At 42.3% G+C, this 16,785-nt stretch overlaps 1 protein-coding gene across 1 annotated transcript in view; it reads left to right on the top strand.

Annotated features, from left to right (window-relative positions):
• Positions 1 to 16,785, top strand: part of LOC112433318 (IgGFc-binding protein-like) — a 72,482-nt gene that overhangs the window by 11,820 nt on the left and 43,877 nt on the right. Inside the window, exons 12-36 of the mRNA XM_076882276.1 lie at positions 1,219 to 1,367; positions 1,835 to 1,963; positions 2,050 to 2,188; positions 2,388 to 2,529; positions 2,930 to 3,126; positions 3,315 to 3,453; positions 3,980 to 4,096; positions 4,371 to 4,495; positions 4,932 to 5,077; positions 5,519 to 5,662; positions 5,792 to 5,899; positions 7,710 to 7,879; positions 8,402 to 8,604; positions 9,293 to 9,437; positions 9,704 to 9,897; positions 9,987 to 10,128; positions 10,291 to 10,535; positions 12,619 to 12,767; positions 13,882 to 14,010; positions 14,097 to 14,235; positions 14,435 to 14,576; positions 14,978 to 15,174; positions 15,363 to 15,501; positions 16,049 to 16,165; positions 16,440 to 16,564. Coding sequence (XP_076738391.1) covers positions 1,219 to 1,367; positions 1,835 to 1,963; positions 2,050 to 2,188; positions 2,388 to 2,529; positions 2,930 to 3,126; positions 3,315 to 3,453; positions 3,980 to 4,096; positions 4,371 to 4,495; positions 4,932 to 5,077; positions 5,519 to 5,662; positions 5,792 to 5,899; positions 7,710 to 7,879; positions 8,402 to 8,604; positions 9,293 to 9,437; positions 9,704 to 9,897; positions 9,987 to 10,128; positions 10,291 to 10,535; positions 12,619 to 12,767; positions 13,882 to 14,010; positions 14,097 to 14,235; positions 14,435 to 14,576; positions 14,978 to 15,174; positions 15,363 to 15,501; positions 16,049 to 16,165; positions 16,440 to 16,564 — 3,771 coding nt within the window. The remainder of the gene's footprint in view (positions 1 to 1,218; positions 1,368 to 1,834; positions 1,964 to 2,049; positions 2,189 to 2,387; positions 2,530 to 2,929; positions 3,127 to 3,314; positions 3,454 to 3,979; positions 4,097 to 4,370; positions 4,496 to 4,931; positions 5,078 to 5,518; positions 5,663 to 5,791; positions 5,900 to 7,709; positions 7,880 to 8,401; positions 8,605 to 9,292; positions 9,438 to 9,703; positions 9,898 to 9,986; positions 10,129 to 10,290; positions 10,536 to 12,618; positions 12,768 to 13,881; positions 14,011 to 14,096; positions 14,236 to 14,434; positions 14,577 to 14,977; positions 15,175 to 15,362; positions 15,502 to 16,048; positions 16,166 to 16,439; positions 16,565 to 16,785) is intronic.

The raw sequence follows: 16,785 nt of genomic DNA, 5'->3' as shown, positions 1-16,785 counted from the left end.
AGGCATCTACAAACTTGCTGGGGGACTTCATATTGAAGTTAGATAGCCCTTAGAGTCAGCCGGTGGACGCTGTCAAAAGCCGTCTCAAAGTCGATGAAATTAATAGAAATCTTCTTTTGGTATTACGATGTTTGTTCAATGATCATGCGGAGGGTGAATATTTGGTTGACTCAGGACTGGCCACTCCGAAAGCCAGTCTGCTCTTCTCCCAGTCGTTCGCCCACTGCACATCGTAGCAAACTCAAAAGAATGAGGAAAAACACTTTCCCGGGTACCAACAGCAATGTGATGCCCTGCCAGTTGTTACAGTCGCCCAAATCACCTTCCTTCCGAAGTTTGATGATGATGACTGTAATTGAGCATTTCAGGGAGGATCTCGTCCAGGCCAGCAGCCTTTCCACTCTTGAGGAATCGGATCGCTTTCTTGACTTCGGCGTGTGTTTGACTCAACGTTGGTCTTGCTCAGCTAGGGTGAGCGGGACTCGTCCATTTTTCTCTTGGATTTGGACGCAGCAGCCACCGCGAGCCCCAGTTAGATCTCGTACAATGCGACATAAGGTTCAGGTATCGTTCGGCTGCTTCTTGGGCTTCCATGCCTTTGGTTTCGATCCACTCTCACTTGTCACACCGGCAGCTGCATTTGACCTGTCCGACAAGGTCTTAGTATGCGGCCGTGGCCCTCTTATGCTGCTCTGCAGGAGCATGCGGGTCAAAGGCCAGCTGGTCCTGAACCAACTTCACCAAACAACTTTGAACTAGAAGGCTTTTGACAGCGTCCACCGGTTGGGGACTGGCAACGGTGGAGTTGATGTAAAGAAAACAAACATATAATAAGATCCAGAAAGGCTTCCATACCACATCACCAAAAACAACTACACCCAAACCAAGAACTCCTGGGCCAACTACACCCAGACCCAAACAAACAATTCAAGGACCGGTTGTGATTTTGTTGCGTTAATGTAACACAGCTATAAATGTGCCCATGTGCCAATTGTTATTGAAATGGGTTAGAGTGGAATCAAGTTGAAAATAATCAATTATTATGTTGTTCTTCTTTTTTTTTTATGTCATAATCTGTTGCTCAGCCATCATTGGCATGATGAGGGAACGTTTCTTTTTAGTTACGGTTAGTAATGTTGTGACATGGGTAATTCGAAAATGAAAATGTTGGCTAATAATTGACCAGATTTGATGTACTGCGCCTATTTCCCCATACAGGTTAATGGGACCAATGTCAATCTGCCACTGTCCCCGGCCCCTGGTATTTCTGTGTTCAAGTCAGGAAAACACTACACTGTCTCCATGAACTTTGGTGTGACGGTTCGCTATGATGGAAACTCCTTCATGGACATTAAAGTAATCGAAGAGTGAGTGAAGACCAAATTCATGGTTTCCTTATAAAGTGGTGTTTTAATCACAAGTTCACCAGTCCAGAAATCTACATCCATACTGATACAACTAAAACTATAACACATATTCATATACTGAACATGAATCCTTTATCTGTAAGGAGTAGTAAGGTGATGAAGGCAGAGATTAATGACACAGCTAGGATATTTTATTTAAACAATTTAGCAGGGGCAACACAAACAGCTCCCTCAAAATTTCAAGATAAAATCACACAAAACTTCTAATTTCCTGACTAGTTAATTCTATGCTGATGCTATCAAACACATCAAATGTACATGTCTGATCTTTTAGTCTTACTAATGTGTGGGGTTTAGTCTACTGCTGAAAAGAAACTTGGCTGGAATTAAAACACGTTGTAGTTCTGGCTGACTTGTTAGTCTTTCTTGCATAAGACTCTAACACAATCATTTTCTGCAACCTGCAGCTATCATAACAAGCTGTGTGGCCTGTGTGGCAACTATGATGGAGATACCAAAGATGACTTCCGCAAACCAGATGGAAGCTTAGCTGAAAATGCCAATGACTTTGGACACAGTTGGAACATGAATCCAGAGTGAGTATTGCAGAGATGCAAGTGTAAAGAAACATTTACCATTGACAAAAGACAAATGTTCTTAAGATGATGGTCTGTCTTGACAGATGTAATGAGAAACCCAACACTACCATCCCTGGGTGCAATGAAGAAGAACAGGAACTGTATGAAAGCTCTGGATATTGTGGCATTCTGCTGGACAAAAATGGACCTTTTGCTGTGTGCCATCCCAAAGTCAACCCCAATGTATGTTCATGTAGAGGATAGTGCACATATAATGAACAAATGTGGAACCAGTCCTTATTCTGAGCTTGTTGTATTTGTGTATGTGTGTGTGCATTCAGGGTGAAAATGTGATATTCGTAATAGTGGAATAATTTGAATATGTGGTTTTAGATGGTCACACAATATAAAGCATTGTAACAAAGTGATTGTTTGTTCTCAGAATTACTTCAGGGACTGTGTCTTTGACTTGTGTGAGCTGGATGGTGCCAAGCCCATTTTGTGTGAAGCCATTGAAGCCTATGTCAATGAATGCCAAGATCGTGGGGTCAACCTTGGACCATGGAGGAATGAAACCTTCTGCCGTGAGTATTGGAAGGACAAATGATTTAATTTAGTAGTAAAATATCTTTAGGTATATCATTAGGTAAAAATCAGCTTGGCTGAGTAGTTGGGAGAAAATAACACAAAGAAGTTTATGTCAGTTTTGACTTGTGGAAGAGTACTTCATACGGGCTTCCTACTCACTAAAGTTAACCGAGGGAGTGCTGCTTTAGCATACCTAGTTGGGCAGACAACATATGCCAAGAGGCTGCAGGAGACTGGGTTACCACCAAACTCAAACAATCTAGTTACACGGAAGACAACACAGCTGGAAGTGCCAAAGACGTATCTCTTTTCTTGTGAAAAGCTGTCATTTTATATTTTAACCAGCACATACTTTTGTTTCCTATCACTAACTTCAACCTCTTGTGGTCTGCTTAGCACTGAGCTGTCCCCCAAACAGCCACTACGAACCTTGTGCAGATCCTTGTCAGGAAACATGCTTTGGAAAACCCCCCTCCTGCTCTGGTCCCTGCTCTGAGTCCTGTGTGTGTGATCCCAGCTATGTCCTGAGTGCTGGCAAGTGCGTTAAGGAGAACATGTGTGGCTGCAACCACACGAACGGCCAGTATTATGAGGTATGGTGAAGTGGGTCTGATAGGCCGGCAGTGAATCATTTGGTCCTTTGTATTTCAAGTCAGGTCACTTGCAGTCTCTTTATGTCCTCTCTAAAACAACATTTTCATACATACATGCATAAAATGATCTACAAAGAATCATCTGTGCCTGCTATGCTTAATTGTCAATTTTGTTGTCTGTTTGTCAGCCTGGAGAGGAGTTTTTTGAGGAAGACTGCAAACGAAAATGTTGGTGTGGTGCAGCTGGAATTACCTGTGAAGCCTCTGAATGCCCCCCAATGCATGAATGTAAACTTCAGGATGGAGAGCTGGGCTGCTATCCTACGAGTATGTTTGTAATGTTCACACCTAAAAAAACACAGCAAAGCTGTAGCCATTATATTCTAAGTAGGTTTCCAGATCTCATGGGTTGGACTGCCAACCTGAAAAGTTTTGCAACTGTGTTTGACGTGATGCTGTAGACTTTGTCAAAGTTCTCAAACTAGCATTTTCTATCCCTGCTCTAATATACATAATTAGATTGAGTAATGGAAGATAGAGAAGCACAAACCACAGGTGTCTTTTACTTTCAATAACAGTGAAATATTTATGTGTGTGTTGCTGTTATGTTTCTTTTGCTCTCTTCTGTACAGTTTGTCTATAACAACACGTGTTACATGCATTTCTTTATAATACAAAATCACAGAGTTGCAGAAAATTTTTGTCTAGTCAGGAAAGGATATATTCCTTGCATCTATTTTAATGCCAGTACAAGTCCAAAGCAGCAGTGAACTGCACTGTTATTAGGTAATTGTTCTACAGTGGCTTCATCTGTGTTTCAGTCTGATGTTCCTGATGTTTTTCCCTCTCTCAGGTTTTCAGGATTGTGTAGTTTCTGGGGATCCACACTACAACACCTTTGACAAGAAGTACTACAGCTTCATGGGAACCTGTACTTACACACTGGCCAGAAGCTGTAGGAACAGCACAGGTACACACTATTTTGAGACATTTATTCATTAAGATGTTTGGGTTTCATTGCACCTGTTCTAGTCTTGCCACACCACACGCACAAATGAAAGTTTAAATTAGCTAAATTTACTCATTTATTATTTTCATCGCAAAGCATGACATATATTGTTTTCATTCACGTTTGCTGCAAAGAGAAGACACTGAATGTCAGTGGTGGTTTGTATGTTAATGCCAATGTTCACCTTTAATATAAACACACAATATTCCTGATTGTCGTGGTCTTCCCTGTGCAGGCCCTTGGTTCTCTGTGGAGGCAAAGAATGAAGAGAGAGGAGTTGCAGGAGTGTCATACCTGAGGAAGCTATATGTGACAGTGGATGGAATTACTGTGACCCTGATGAAGAGCAGTAGAACACTGGTCAGTATGTGAATGAATTACTATCTCTTATATTTCCCATCTTTAAGTAAAATGTGTGCCAGCAGACATCCCACACAGTAGTTGTATCATCACCATGTATGTCTTATGTCTACACATAACTGACATTTTAGCAAAGAACTCAAATTATATCTTTAGTTACTTTGTTGTTAACAACATGTAAAAAAAACAAAACAGATTTTTCCCATTTTGTCAGTTGAATCTATGCCAAAGATAACACAGTGTGATAGGCATAAAGCAATGTCTTTCTTGCTTGTTAAAACTATACAAAGTCTGTTTTTGCCTGATATACTGCACATTGCACACTCTTTGTACTTTTATACTCCCTGACCTGTCCACCAATTAGACGTTTACACAGTCTGTTTAACATCTTTATATTCTTATGTTCTTAACATCTTTTTCTTCATCACTGAATCAGGTGAACGGAGTACGGGTGGCTCTGCCCCACTCCCCCTCTCCTCTCATGTCTATTAGTCTTGCTGGTCAGTTCATCACGCTTCAAACATCCTTTGGCTTGAGGGTGCGTTGGGATGGAAACCATTATGCCCAGATCTCAGTTCCCAGGTTAGTATAAATATTGGTTTGAACTATTTTGATATTGTAGAACTTCTTTTTATTTGCTTCACACATTCATACAATACACCTGACCACTGTCTCCATTGCTCCATCATTCTTTTTTTGATGACCACTTTCCTCTGATGCAACCATAACCTAATGATCTGAAGAAACTCTGATAGATAACGATCTAAACTGCTGAACATCACCAGTTGTTTTATGTATGTTGTGAAAACAAAGCAGTCCATTTGTGTGCATATTGTGGACTTATGCAACTTTTAATATATACTAACGATGCCCTGGTTTATTGTATCAGGGATCTTTGCATTCTCTTCATTTGTTTCTAGAATTACAATAAAAGGCCAAGCAACACCTTATTAAACATTGCAAATATTCTTAAGCTTGTCTTATTTTAATCCTACATATCCTACCTTGACTTTGTTCTACCAGCTCCTACTATGACCAAATGTGTGGCCTTTGTGGTGACTATGATGGGAACCCAGACAATGACTTCACTAAACCAGATGGCACTGTGGCAGGAAATAGTAATGACTTTGGGAACAGCTGGCAGACCAAAGACGATGAAGATGACTCGTGAGTTCCAACATATCTATCTTTCTGTCTTTTGGATTTCTTCTGGTTATGTCTTTCGTTACCTTGCTGTCGGACTCTTTCTGACAAACTGAAGAGGATGTAACTGTGTTTTGTATTTGTGTTGACCAGATGTACCCCAGGAACAAAGCCTGATCCAGACTGTGACCCCAATTTGGAAGCTGAAGTTGTAAAACCAGAGAAATGTGGTAAAATTACAGACCCTACTGGACCCTTCCGGTAAGAATTCACAACCCCTCCACTTTTGGTTATCGACTTGGTTAAACTGATGGGATTCCTGGGTTTTTACAACGTTTTTTTCCTGACCTTATAAAATCATGAAATAGATGGCAGCATGCCTGGTAATCACCCAACTGACCTGTAAAATATGAATAAATATTTTCAATACTATTACTGTAATGCTGTAATGAACCCTTCTGGCACTGGGATGCCAGTTTCGTTCTTTGTCCCTCATTCTCAAACGCAGCAGCAAGTTTTTACCAATGACTTGCCAGTTTATCTCTATCTATCGTTGCAAAAAACCTGGGATACCAGGTTCTTTCTATAACCCTCCTTTGCAAATACAACAGTGAGCTTTTGGCACCAGGATGCCAAGTTATTATTCCTCATTTGCAAATGCATCAACAAGGTTTTCTACCCAGGAGATTCCAGTTTCCCTTCCCCTCTATCCCTCCCTCGCACAATGCAGCAGCATGCTTCTTGGCACTAGGATGTCAGGCTTTCTTTCTCTATCCCTCCTTCACAAATGCAGGAGCAAGCTTTTAGCACCGGGTTGCCAGTTCCTCTTCTGTCCCTCCCTTTTTCACAAAAATGCAGCAGCATGTTTTTTGGCACAGGAATGCCAGGTTCTCTTTCTCTGTCCCTCCTTTGCAAATGCACCAGCAAGCCTTTGGGCCTGGGATTCTGGGTTACTTTCTCTGTTCCTCCTGTACAAATACAGCAGCAGGCTTTTAGCACTGGGATGCCATGTTTTCTTTCTCTTTTCCTCCTTTACAAATCCAGCAGAATTCCCTCCCTTTTTCACAAAATGCAGCAGCGTGCTTTTTGGAACCTGGAAGCCACTTTCTCTTCCCTCTTTCCCCAATAACTTGGATGCCAGGGTCCATGCATCTATCTATCTTTCCCAAAACATAACAATGCACATTCCTGACACCGTATTGCCAGTCTTTGTCTCCATATCGATCATTTTCAAACACAGCAGTAAAAGCTTTTACGAGCCGTCAAGCCATTGCCTGATGTCTTAAAATACAGACATGCATCCATCCAGCCTCCACACCAGTCGAGCCACATTGCCACTCGATCAGGGGTTCTCCTCATTCATCTATTAAGGTCTTTCGTTGTCTGAAATCTGCTTTGTGGTCTTCTCCCACCATTCCTTCGTAATTTTCCAAGCTCAACCACTCTACTCTCTGGAATCCTTGACCACCTTCTCTCTGCGCTTCTCTTTTGTCCTGCTTTCCTTCTTCCACCTCAGCCGGTAGCGGCAGATGGCTGTCCTTCCATGGGAATGGTTTTGCCAGAAGTTTCTTCCCGTTAAAAGGAGTTGTTCCTTCCCACTGTCGCCAAAGTGCTTGCTCATAGGGAGTCATATGATTGTTGGGTTGTTTCTGTAGGTATTATTGCAGGGTCTACCTTACATATAAAGCACCTTGAGGCGATTGTTGTTGTGATTTGGGGCTGTATAAATAAATTGAATTGAAAAATTGAATTATTCCTGCAGAGGTCTTTCACCTTCACAATGCACAGTTATTGCTGCTTCTAGGGGATGTCTTCTTTGGGGATCTGCCAGCCCAGGAGCCGCCGCCAGTCCACAGCGAGACCTTCCCCAAACCGCAGTTCAATTCATGTTTAAGCCATTCACCTTTATTCAATGGCCCCATCTAGTGAATTGTTGCTAAACTTATGCAACAGTTGTTGACTGTTTCACCACCAAATGTAGCTTTTTTGTTTGTTCGAACTCAGATTTTCAGTATATATGAGCCTCTGCCTTTTCCTACCTAAGCTAAGTGAGTGCTTTTCTCTGTTACAGGGAGTGCATCAGTGTAGTTAATCCCACTCCATTCTTCCAAAGCTGTGTGTATGACATGTGTCAGTTCAACGGCCAGCAGCACGTGCTGTGTGACCAGCTCCAGGCCTACACTGACGCATGTCATAGTGCTGGAGCCAAAGTCTACCAATGGAGAACTCCAGACTTCTGCCGTAAGTTTGAATCTGAGATATACCAAATATATCTAAAAGATATATGATATATAAAACATAGTCACAGTGACATCACCCATTGGCTTGATAAGCCCCATTCTGAAGCATAAATGAATAAAGACTTGAATAATACCTTTTCATTTTGGAAAAATGAGCCTTCAGCATTTTCCCTTTTAAATGGGGTGCATGCCATAGCTTCTCCATTTGGAAGTTGTCTCCACCTGTAAATATAACCACGATATATTACATCCTGCTCACCAACATTATAATTGAACTTATAATCATATTTATAATTGTATAGGGAGGAGAGTTTAAGATACAGTGCACAATGCTGAAACCAATGTAAAATATTCAATGCAGTTAATATTATCCTTGCTTTCATTTATGACACTGAGTTAAATCAATATGAGATACGTAGGTGCCCTGTCTTTGAATCATCGTACTACCCACTCCCTTCTCTGTTGCTATTTGTCCACCATTGTTCCCTCTCATTATTGTTCATCCCTGTGTTTGTCCACACAGCTCTGACCTGTCCTCCCAATAGCTCCTACTCCCTTTGTGTGAGTTCATGTCCTGAGACATGTCTTGGTGTGGTGGGACCACCTGGCTGTGAGGAAGTGTGTGTGGAGGGTTGTGAGTGTAACCCTGGCTTCATTCTCAGTGATGACAAATGTGTGGAACTGAGAGACTGTGGTTGTGTGGACCCCAGTGGAACCTATCACCCTGTAAGTGGAAACAGCCTCCAAACAATTAAAACCATATTCCATTTACCTTTAAAATGTGCTAAGCTCATGCTAACATCATTTTCAGTTCTCTTTATAACTTCAACAGGAGAGACGCCAAGAGACACAAAGACCCTACAGTACAAAAGAAATTAAAACTCAACTAAATTAAGGGTGCATAGACTGCAGAGAACTGTTGGCACATAAATATTGGTTTTACAACACAGATTTTTACTTTCAACTTATCAAGCACAGATTATATTTATTATACTGTATTATACCTGAATTTAAAAGACACTGGTGTTATAGAATTTGTATTTATGTCATAGCATTTACATACTGGTGCCACCACAATTAGCAAGCCCAAAATCAATAAATAAATGAGTAAAGGTTGGCCTAATTAGTTAGTGGCATACAGAATCCCTGGTTTGCATCCAAATGTATATTTATCATTTTGATCTTTATATTCGTGTGATGTATAAGAGAGAATGTAAAAGGAGTCTGCAAAGAAAGGCGTCTGGACTTCTTTAAGTTGCTTGAAGACTTAAAGACTTAAAGAAGTCCAGACGCTTTTCTTTGCAAGCTCCTTTGACTACGATGACCTGGATGACTGAGAACCTTCACAGACATATAAGAGAGAATTACATGACAAAATTTTGATTGTTTTTTGCATTCTGTGTACATTTGTCAGGTGGGCGATGACTGGTACTTGGAGGGTTGTGAACAAAAGTGTATGTGTCACAGTGGAGGTCTGCTACAGTGTCATAACACCAGCTGTAACCCAACTACTGAGAGCTGCCAACTACAAGATGGAGAATATGAATGCCACCCTCTGGGTATGTTAATCACACAGCTTCACATAGAAATAGCTGCATGAATGCATGGATGTGGATTACAGTGTCAAGTGCTTTATCCGACTGGCCCTAGAAATGCAGTAAATAAATGCAGTCATTTTAGCAACAGGCGCTCCAAACCTCCACTGTCTCAACTGATGTTGTTAGTTTGGACTGAGTTTGTTAACACTGCATAATAACTTCCTACCTTTTTAGTTCCTGAAAGAGTATCTGCTCATTTTCCAGTAATCCTTTTTCTTTCTACCCAGACCTGTGTCCTCCTAACGCAGAGTATATAGAGTGTGGTCCAGCTTGCATTCCTACATGTATGGAACCCTCTACCAACTGTTCTGGCTCCTGCATCACTGGGTGTTTCTGCAAACCAGGCTTTGTCTTCAAAGGACGGCACTGCGTGCCACTGGACAAGTGTGGTTGTTTAGATGACAACAATAACTATTATGAGGTCAGATGTCCTAGTTAGTACTGTGTACAGTGTACATTTAAAGACATACAGTATACTTTCTCAGTACTGATTGTTTTCATTTTATCCAGCCTGGTGAGATAGTATTTGGAGATGGCTGCACAAAGCTGTGTCGCTGTGTAGGGAACTACACTTTGGAATGTGTTGATAACTCCTGTGACCCCACTGAAGAGTGTCGAGAGGTTAATGGTGTTGCAGGCTGTTATCCTAAAGGTAATAATGTTTGTTGACTTTATTGTTGTTGACTTGATTTAATGCAGTGTAATAAATTACATCTGCACAAAGAGCACCTTGTGTTGTGCTTTACAGTCAGTCGGTATAACTTGATAGTTGACAGTGTGGAAATTACAATTTTCTCATATATTATTCCTTTAGGTACATCCACATGCATAGCATCTGGCGATCCACACTACACCAGCTTTGACAAACGCAAATATGACTTCATGGGCAACTGCAGCTATCTGATGTCTAGTCCATGCAATAACACAACTGTGCCCTACTTTGAGGTCCATACTGACAATGAAAACCGGTATAACAGGCCGACCATCTCCTATGTGAATGCCGTACATGTATACGCACAGATGATAAAGATCTCCATTCTCAAAGGTGGCACTGTGCAGGTAAGACATGAGAGGAAGAAACAGGATGTTTTGCATGTGAAAACCAATCACGCTTTCACGTTATCAGGCACTACTGCATTACAAACAAACATCATTCTGTGGTACAAATCACTGCACATGCTCAGGAACACTTCTGAAAACCACTGCAATTGACCATGGAAAGAAACTTGCACTTACACTTAACACTTAGTTCCTCCTACGCCGAGCGACGCATCGGGCAGCTAACAATCTCCATCGATGTCGGTCAGGGGCGAATGTTTCAGCTTCGTCCCAGGCGATGTCGACTGTTTTCAGATCATCCATAAACATTCGACGCCATGTGATATTTGGTCGGCCTTGCTTTCGCTGGTTCTGCCAAAGGCTTCTTCCTGTTAAAAGACGCCTCTGTGACCAAAGTGCTTGGTCAATGGGGCATATGATTGTTGTTTTTTTTTCTCTGTATGTATTATTGTAGGGTCTATCTTAAAATATAAAGCACCTTGAGGTGACTGTTTTTGTGATTTGGGACTATATAAAAAACATTGAATTTAAATGAATTGAATTGGAGACGTCGGAGGACACCGGCAGCCTTCCCTACTTTGGAGTTTACATCTTGATCAGAGATCCCATAATTCGAGATGATGCTGCCCAGATATGTGAAATTTTCCAACTTATCAGCACGTTATTGGTTGATTATGACGGGAACATGGGCAGTTGTGTAGCCAACTCCGAGTACCTTGGTTTTCTTGGCGCTTATTCGTAATCCGACTTCCTCACCTCCCTCTGCAAAGCTGCAGTCCATTCTTGGAGGTCTTCCGTAGTCGAGCCCAGTAGGGGCCCAGTAGCCAATTCAAAGGAATAAGGCAAAGCACTTTCCCGGGTACCGACAGGAGCGTGATGCCCCGGCAGTTGTTACAGTCACCCAAATCGCCTTTCGGGAAGTTTGGTGATAACACCTTTTGCCCATTCATAGGGTACACGCGATGTTGTCCAGCAGGCGTTAAGGGGTCTTCTAAGGGCGCCATCCAATCATCTGTCTGGACGCAGAACCGGGAGTTGGAGCAGAGACCACAAAAGGCGTATACAAACTGCTGGGGGACTCCATATTGACGTGGGATAGCCCATAGAGTCGGCCGGTGGACGTTGTCAAAAGCTTTCTTGAAGTCGTTGAAATTACCCATTCATAGGGTACATGCGATGTTGACCAGCAGGCATTTAGGGGACTTCTAAGGGCGGCATCCAACTGGGCTTTGTCGTCCTTCAGCATTGTGGGGAGGAACTCGTCCAGGCCAACATCGCTGTCTTGACTTCGGCGTTGCTAATTTTTCCGATATCGAAAGGAAGAAGATCCATGGAGGGTGCAAGTTCTTCGGCCTCGAACAAGTGGAGTGGCTCGGGCTGGTTTAAAGTATCGCAGAACTGTTTGGCTCAACGTTGGTCTTGCTCAGCGTCAGTGAGGAGGACTCGTCCATTTTGTCTCGGATTGGGACAGAGCGGCCACTGCGAGCCCCTGTTAGATCGTACAATGCGATTTAATATTCGGGTATCGTTCTGGTCGACTGTTTTCTTGTGCATTCATGCCTTTGGCTTCGATCCACTTTCGCTTGCCATGCCAGCAGCTGCGTTTAACATGTCGGGCATGACATTTACAGACATCATTGGCATGAGAAATGGTAAATGGCCTGTATTTATATAGCGCTTTACTAGTCCCTAAGGACCCCAAAGTGCTTTACATATCCAGTCATCCACCCATTCACACACACATTCACACACTGGTGATGGCAAGCTACATTGTAGCCACAGCCACCCTGGGGCGCACTGACAGAGGCGAGGCTGCCAGACACTGGCGCCACCGGGCCCTCTGACCACCACCAGTAGGCAACGGGTGAAGTGTCTTGCCCAAGGACACAACGACCGAGACTGTCCAAGCCGGGGCTCGAACCGGCAACCTTCCGATTACAAGGCGAACTCCCAACTCTTGAGCCATGATCGCCCACTAAAGGAACGTTTCTTTTCAGTTACAGATAGTAATGTTGTGACATGGGTAATTAAAAAATGAAAATGTTGGCCAGATTTGATGTACTCTGCCTATTTTCCCATACAGGTTAATGGGACCAATGTCAATCTGCCACTGTCTCCGTCCCCTGGTATTTCTGTGTTCAAGTCAGGAAAACACTACACTGTCTCCATGAACTTTGGTGTGACGGTTCGCTATGATGGAAACGCCTTCATGGACATCAAAGTAATCGAAGAGTGAGTGAAGACCAAATTCATGGTTTCCTTATAAAGTGGTGTTTTAATCACAAGTTCACCAGTCCAGAAATCTACATCCATACTGATACAACTAAAACTATATGTTATGCGCCACGGCGCGCGTGCACAAAAGGATCCAGATGCAGACTCCGCGCTAACAGAAAAGACACTTTATTGAAATAACGAAAGGCGACCCGGGAAAACTAGAGAGCAAAACAAGAAACTAAAAACCCGGGGAATAATGACACGAGGAAGCCAGGATCGGGACCATGGGAGGCTGCAATAGAAAGGGGAGATGATTACTAGGGAGCCGGAAAGTAGGGAAAACACATCAGGACTTAGTTAGAGTAGGGGGCTTACGATGGAACGGGACTGTGGGAGCTCGGGAGGGAAGTGTGGCAGTCCGTGAGCAGAAAGTCCGTGGAAATAGCGAATGGGCCAGATGATGCACCGAGTGATCCAGTTGAGCCGGAGGACAGGCAGGTGGCAGACGCCGAGTCGAAACCTGGACACAAGTAGGCAGATTAAACACAGTTCCAACCAGAAGGGAATGCACGCTTTCGTGGAAGTCTAGTTACCACTGTGGGGGGACTAACGGACTGGCGTGGAGCCTTCCATCAGTGCCGGGTTCAGTAGATCTCCGTGTAGTCACCGTGATGGAGAACAGATGTGCCGGTGATAGCCCGGGGGTGTGGCTACCCGAGCGTCACGCATTCCTCAGACACAGGACCACGGACCATGACACTATAACACATTTTCATATACTGAACATGACTCCTTTATCTGTAAGGAGTAGTAAGGTGATAAAGGCAGAGATTAATGACACAGCTAGGATATTTTATTTAAACAATTTAGCAGGGGCAACACAAACAGCTCCCTCAAAATTTCAAGATAAAATCACACAAAACTTCTAATTTCCTGACTAGTTAATTCTATGCTGATGCTATCAAACACATCAAATGTACATGTCTGATCTTTTAGTCTTACTAATGTGTGGGGTTTAGTCTACTGCTGAAAAGAAACTTGGCTGCAATTAAAACACGTTGTAGTTCTGGCTTACTTGTTAGTCTTTCTTGCATAAGACTCTAACACAATCATTTTCTGCAATCTGCAGCTATCAGAACAAGCTGTGTGGCCTGTGTGGCAACTATGATGGAGATACTAAAGATGACTTCCGCAAACCAGATGGAAGCTTAGCTGAAAATGCCAATGACTTTGGACACAGTTGGAACATGAATCCAGAGTGAGTATTGCAGAGATGCAAGTGTAAAGAAACATTTACCATTGACAAAAGACAAATGTTCTTAAGATGATGGTCTGTCTTGACAGATGTAATGAGAAACCCAACACTACGATCCCTGAGTGCAATGAAGAAGAACAGGAACTGTATGAAAGCTCTGGATATTGTGGCATTCTGCTGGACAAAAATGGACCTTTTGCTGTGTGCCATCCCAAAGTCAACCCCAATGTATGTTCATGTAGAGGATAGTGCACATATAATAAACAAATGTGGAACCAGTCCTTATTCTGAGCTTGTTGTATTTGTCTATGTGTGTGTGCATTCAGGGTGAAAATGTGATATTCGTAATAGTGGAATAATTTGAATATGTGGTTTTAGATGGTCACACAATATAAAGCATTGTAACAAAGTGATTGTTTGTTCTCAGAATTACTTCAGGGACTGTGTCTTTGACTTGTGTGAGCTGGATGGTGCCAAGCCCATTTTGTGTGAAGCCATTGAAGCCTATGTCAATGAATGCCAAGATCGTGGGGTCAACCTTGGACCATGGAGGAATGAAACCTTCTGCCGTGAGTATTGGAAGGACAAATGATTTAATTTAGTAGTAAAATATCTTTAGGTATATCATTAGGTAAAAATCAGCTTGGCTGAGTAGTTGGGAGATAATAACACAAGAGAGTTTTTGGTCAGTTTTGACTTGTGGAAGAGTACTTCATACGGGCTTCCTACTCACTAAAGTTAACTGAGGGAGTGCTGCTTTAGCATACCTAGTTGGGCAGACAACATATGCCAAGAGGCTGCAGGAGACTGGGTTACCACCAAACTCAAACAATCTAGTTACACGGAAGACAACACAGCTGGAAATGCCAAAGACGTATCTCTTTTCTTGTGAAAAGCTGTCATTTTATATTTTAACCAGCACATACTTTTGTTTCCTATCACTAACTTCAACCTCTTGTGGTCTGCTTAGCACTGAGCTGTCCCCCAAACAGCCACTACGAACCTTGTGCAGATCCTTGTCAGGAAACATGCTTTGGAAAACCCCCCTCCTGCTCTGGTCCCTGCTCTGAGTCCTGTGTGTGTGATCCCAGCTATGTCCTGAGTGCTGGCAAGTGCGTTAAGGAGAACATGTGTGGCTGCAACCACACGAACGGCCAGTATTATGAGGTATGGTGAAGTGGGTCTGATAGGCCGGCAGTGAATCATTTGGTCCTTTGTATTTCAAGTCAGGTCACTTGCAGTCTCTTTATGTCCTCTCTAAAACAACATTTTCATACATACATGCATAAAAGGATCTACAAAGAATCATCTGTGCCTGCTATGCTTAATTGTCAATTTTGTTGTCTGTTTGTCAGCCTGGAGAGGAGTTTTTTGAGGAAGACTGCAAGCGAAAATGTTGGTGTGGTGCAGCTGGAATTACCTGTGAAGCCTCTGAATGCCCCCCAATGCATGAATGTAAACTTCAGGATGGAGAGCTGGGCTGCTATCCTACGAGTATGTTTGTAATGTTCACGCCTAAAAAAAACACAGCAAAGCTGTAGCCATTATATTCTAAGTAGGTTTCCAGATCTCATGGGTTGGACTGCCAACCTGAAAAGTTTTGCAACTGTGTTTGATGTGATGCTGTAGACTTTGTCAAAGTTCTCAAACGAGCATTTTCTATCCCTGCTCTAATATACATAATTAGACTGAGTAATGGAAGATAGAGAAGCACAACCCACAGGCGTCTTTTACTTTCAATAACAGTGAAATATTTATGTGTGTGTTGCTGTTATGTTTCTTTTGCTCTCTTCTGTACAGTTTGTCTATAACAACACTTGTTACATGCATTTCTTTATAATGCAAAATCACAGAGTTGCAGAAAAGAAATTGAAATAATACAAATTTTTGTCTAGTCAGGAAATGATATATTCCTTGCATCTATTTTAATGCCAGTATAAGTCCAAAGCAGCAGTGAACTGCACTGTTATTAGGTAATTGTTCTACAGTGGCTTCATCTGTGTTTCAGTCTGATGTTCCTGATGTTTTTCCCCTCTCTCAGGCTTTCAGGATTGTGTAGTTTCTGGGGATCCACACTACAACACCTTTGACAAGAAGTACTACAGCTTCATGGGAACCTGTACTTACACACTGGCCAGAAGCTGTAGGAACAGCACAGGTACACACTATTTTGAGACATTTATTCATTAAGATGTTTGGGTTTCATTGCACCTGTTCTAGTCTTGCCACACCACACGCACAAATGAAAGTTTAAATGAGCTAAATTTACTCATTTATTATTTTCATCGCAAAGCATGACATATATTGTTTTCATTCACGTTTGCTGCAAAGAGAAGACACTGAATGTCAGTGGTGGTTTGTATGTTAATGCCAATGTTCACCTTTAATATAAACACACAATATTCCTGATTGTCGTGGTCTTCCCTGTGCAGGCCCTTGGTTCTCTGTGGAGGCAAAGAATGAAGAGAGAGGAGTTGCAGGAGTGTCATACCTGAGGAAGCTATATGTGACAGTGGATGGAATTACTGTGACCCTGATGAAGAGCAGTAGAACACTGGTCAGTATATGAATGAATTACTATCTCTTATATTTCCCATCTTTAAGTAAAATGTGTGCCAGCAGACATCCCACACAGTAGTTGTATCATCACCATGTATGTCTTATGTCTACACATAACTGACATTTTAGCAAAGAACTCAAATTATATCTTTAGTTACTTTGTTGCTAACAGCATGTAAAAAAACAAAACAGATTTTTCCCATTTTGTCAGTTGAATCT

This window comes from Maylandia zebra, linkage group LG3 (genome assembly GCF_041146795.1).
Source record: "Maylandia zebra isolate NMK-2024a linkage group LG3, Mzebra_GT3a, whole genome shotgun sequence".
Classification (NCBI taxonomy): domain Eukaryota; kingdom Metazoa; phylum Chordata; class Actinopteri; order Cichliformes; family Cichlidae; genus Maylandia; species Maylandia zebra.
This window is presented reverse-complemented; position numbering and strand designations above follow the sequence as displayed.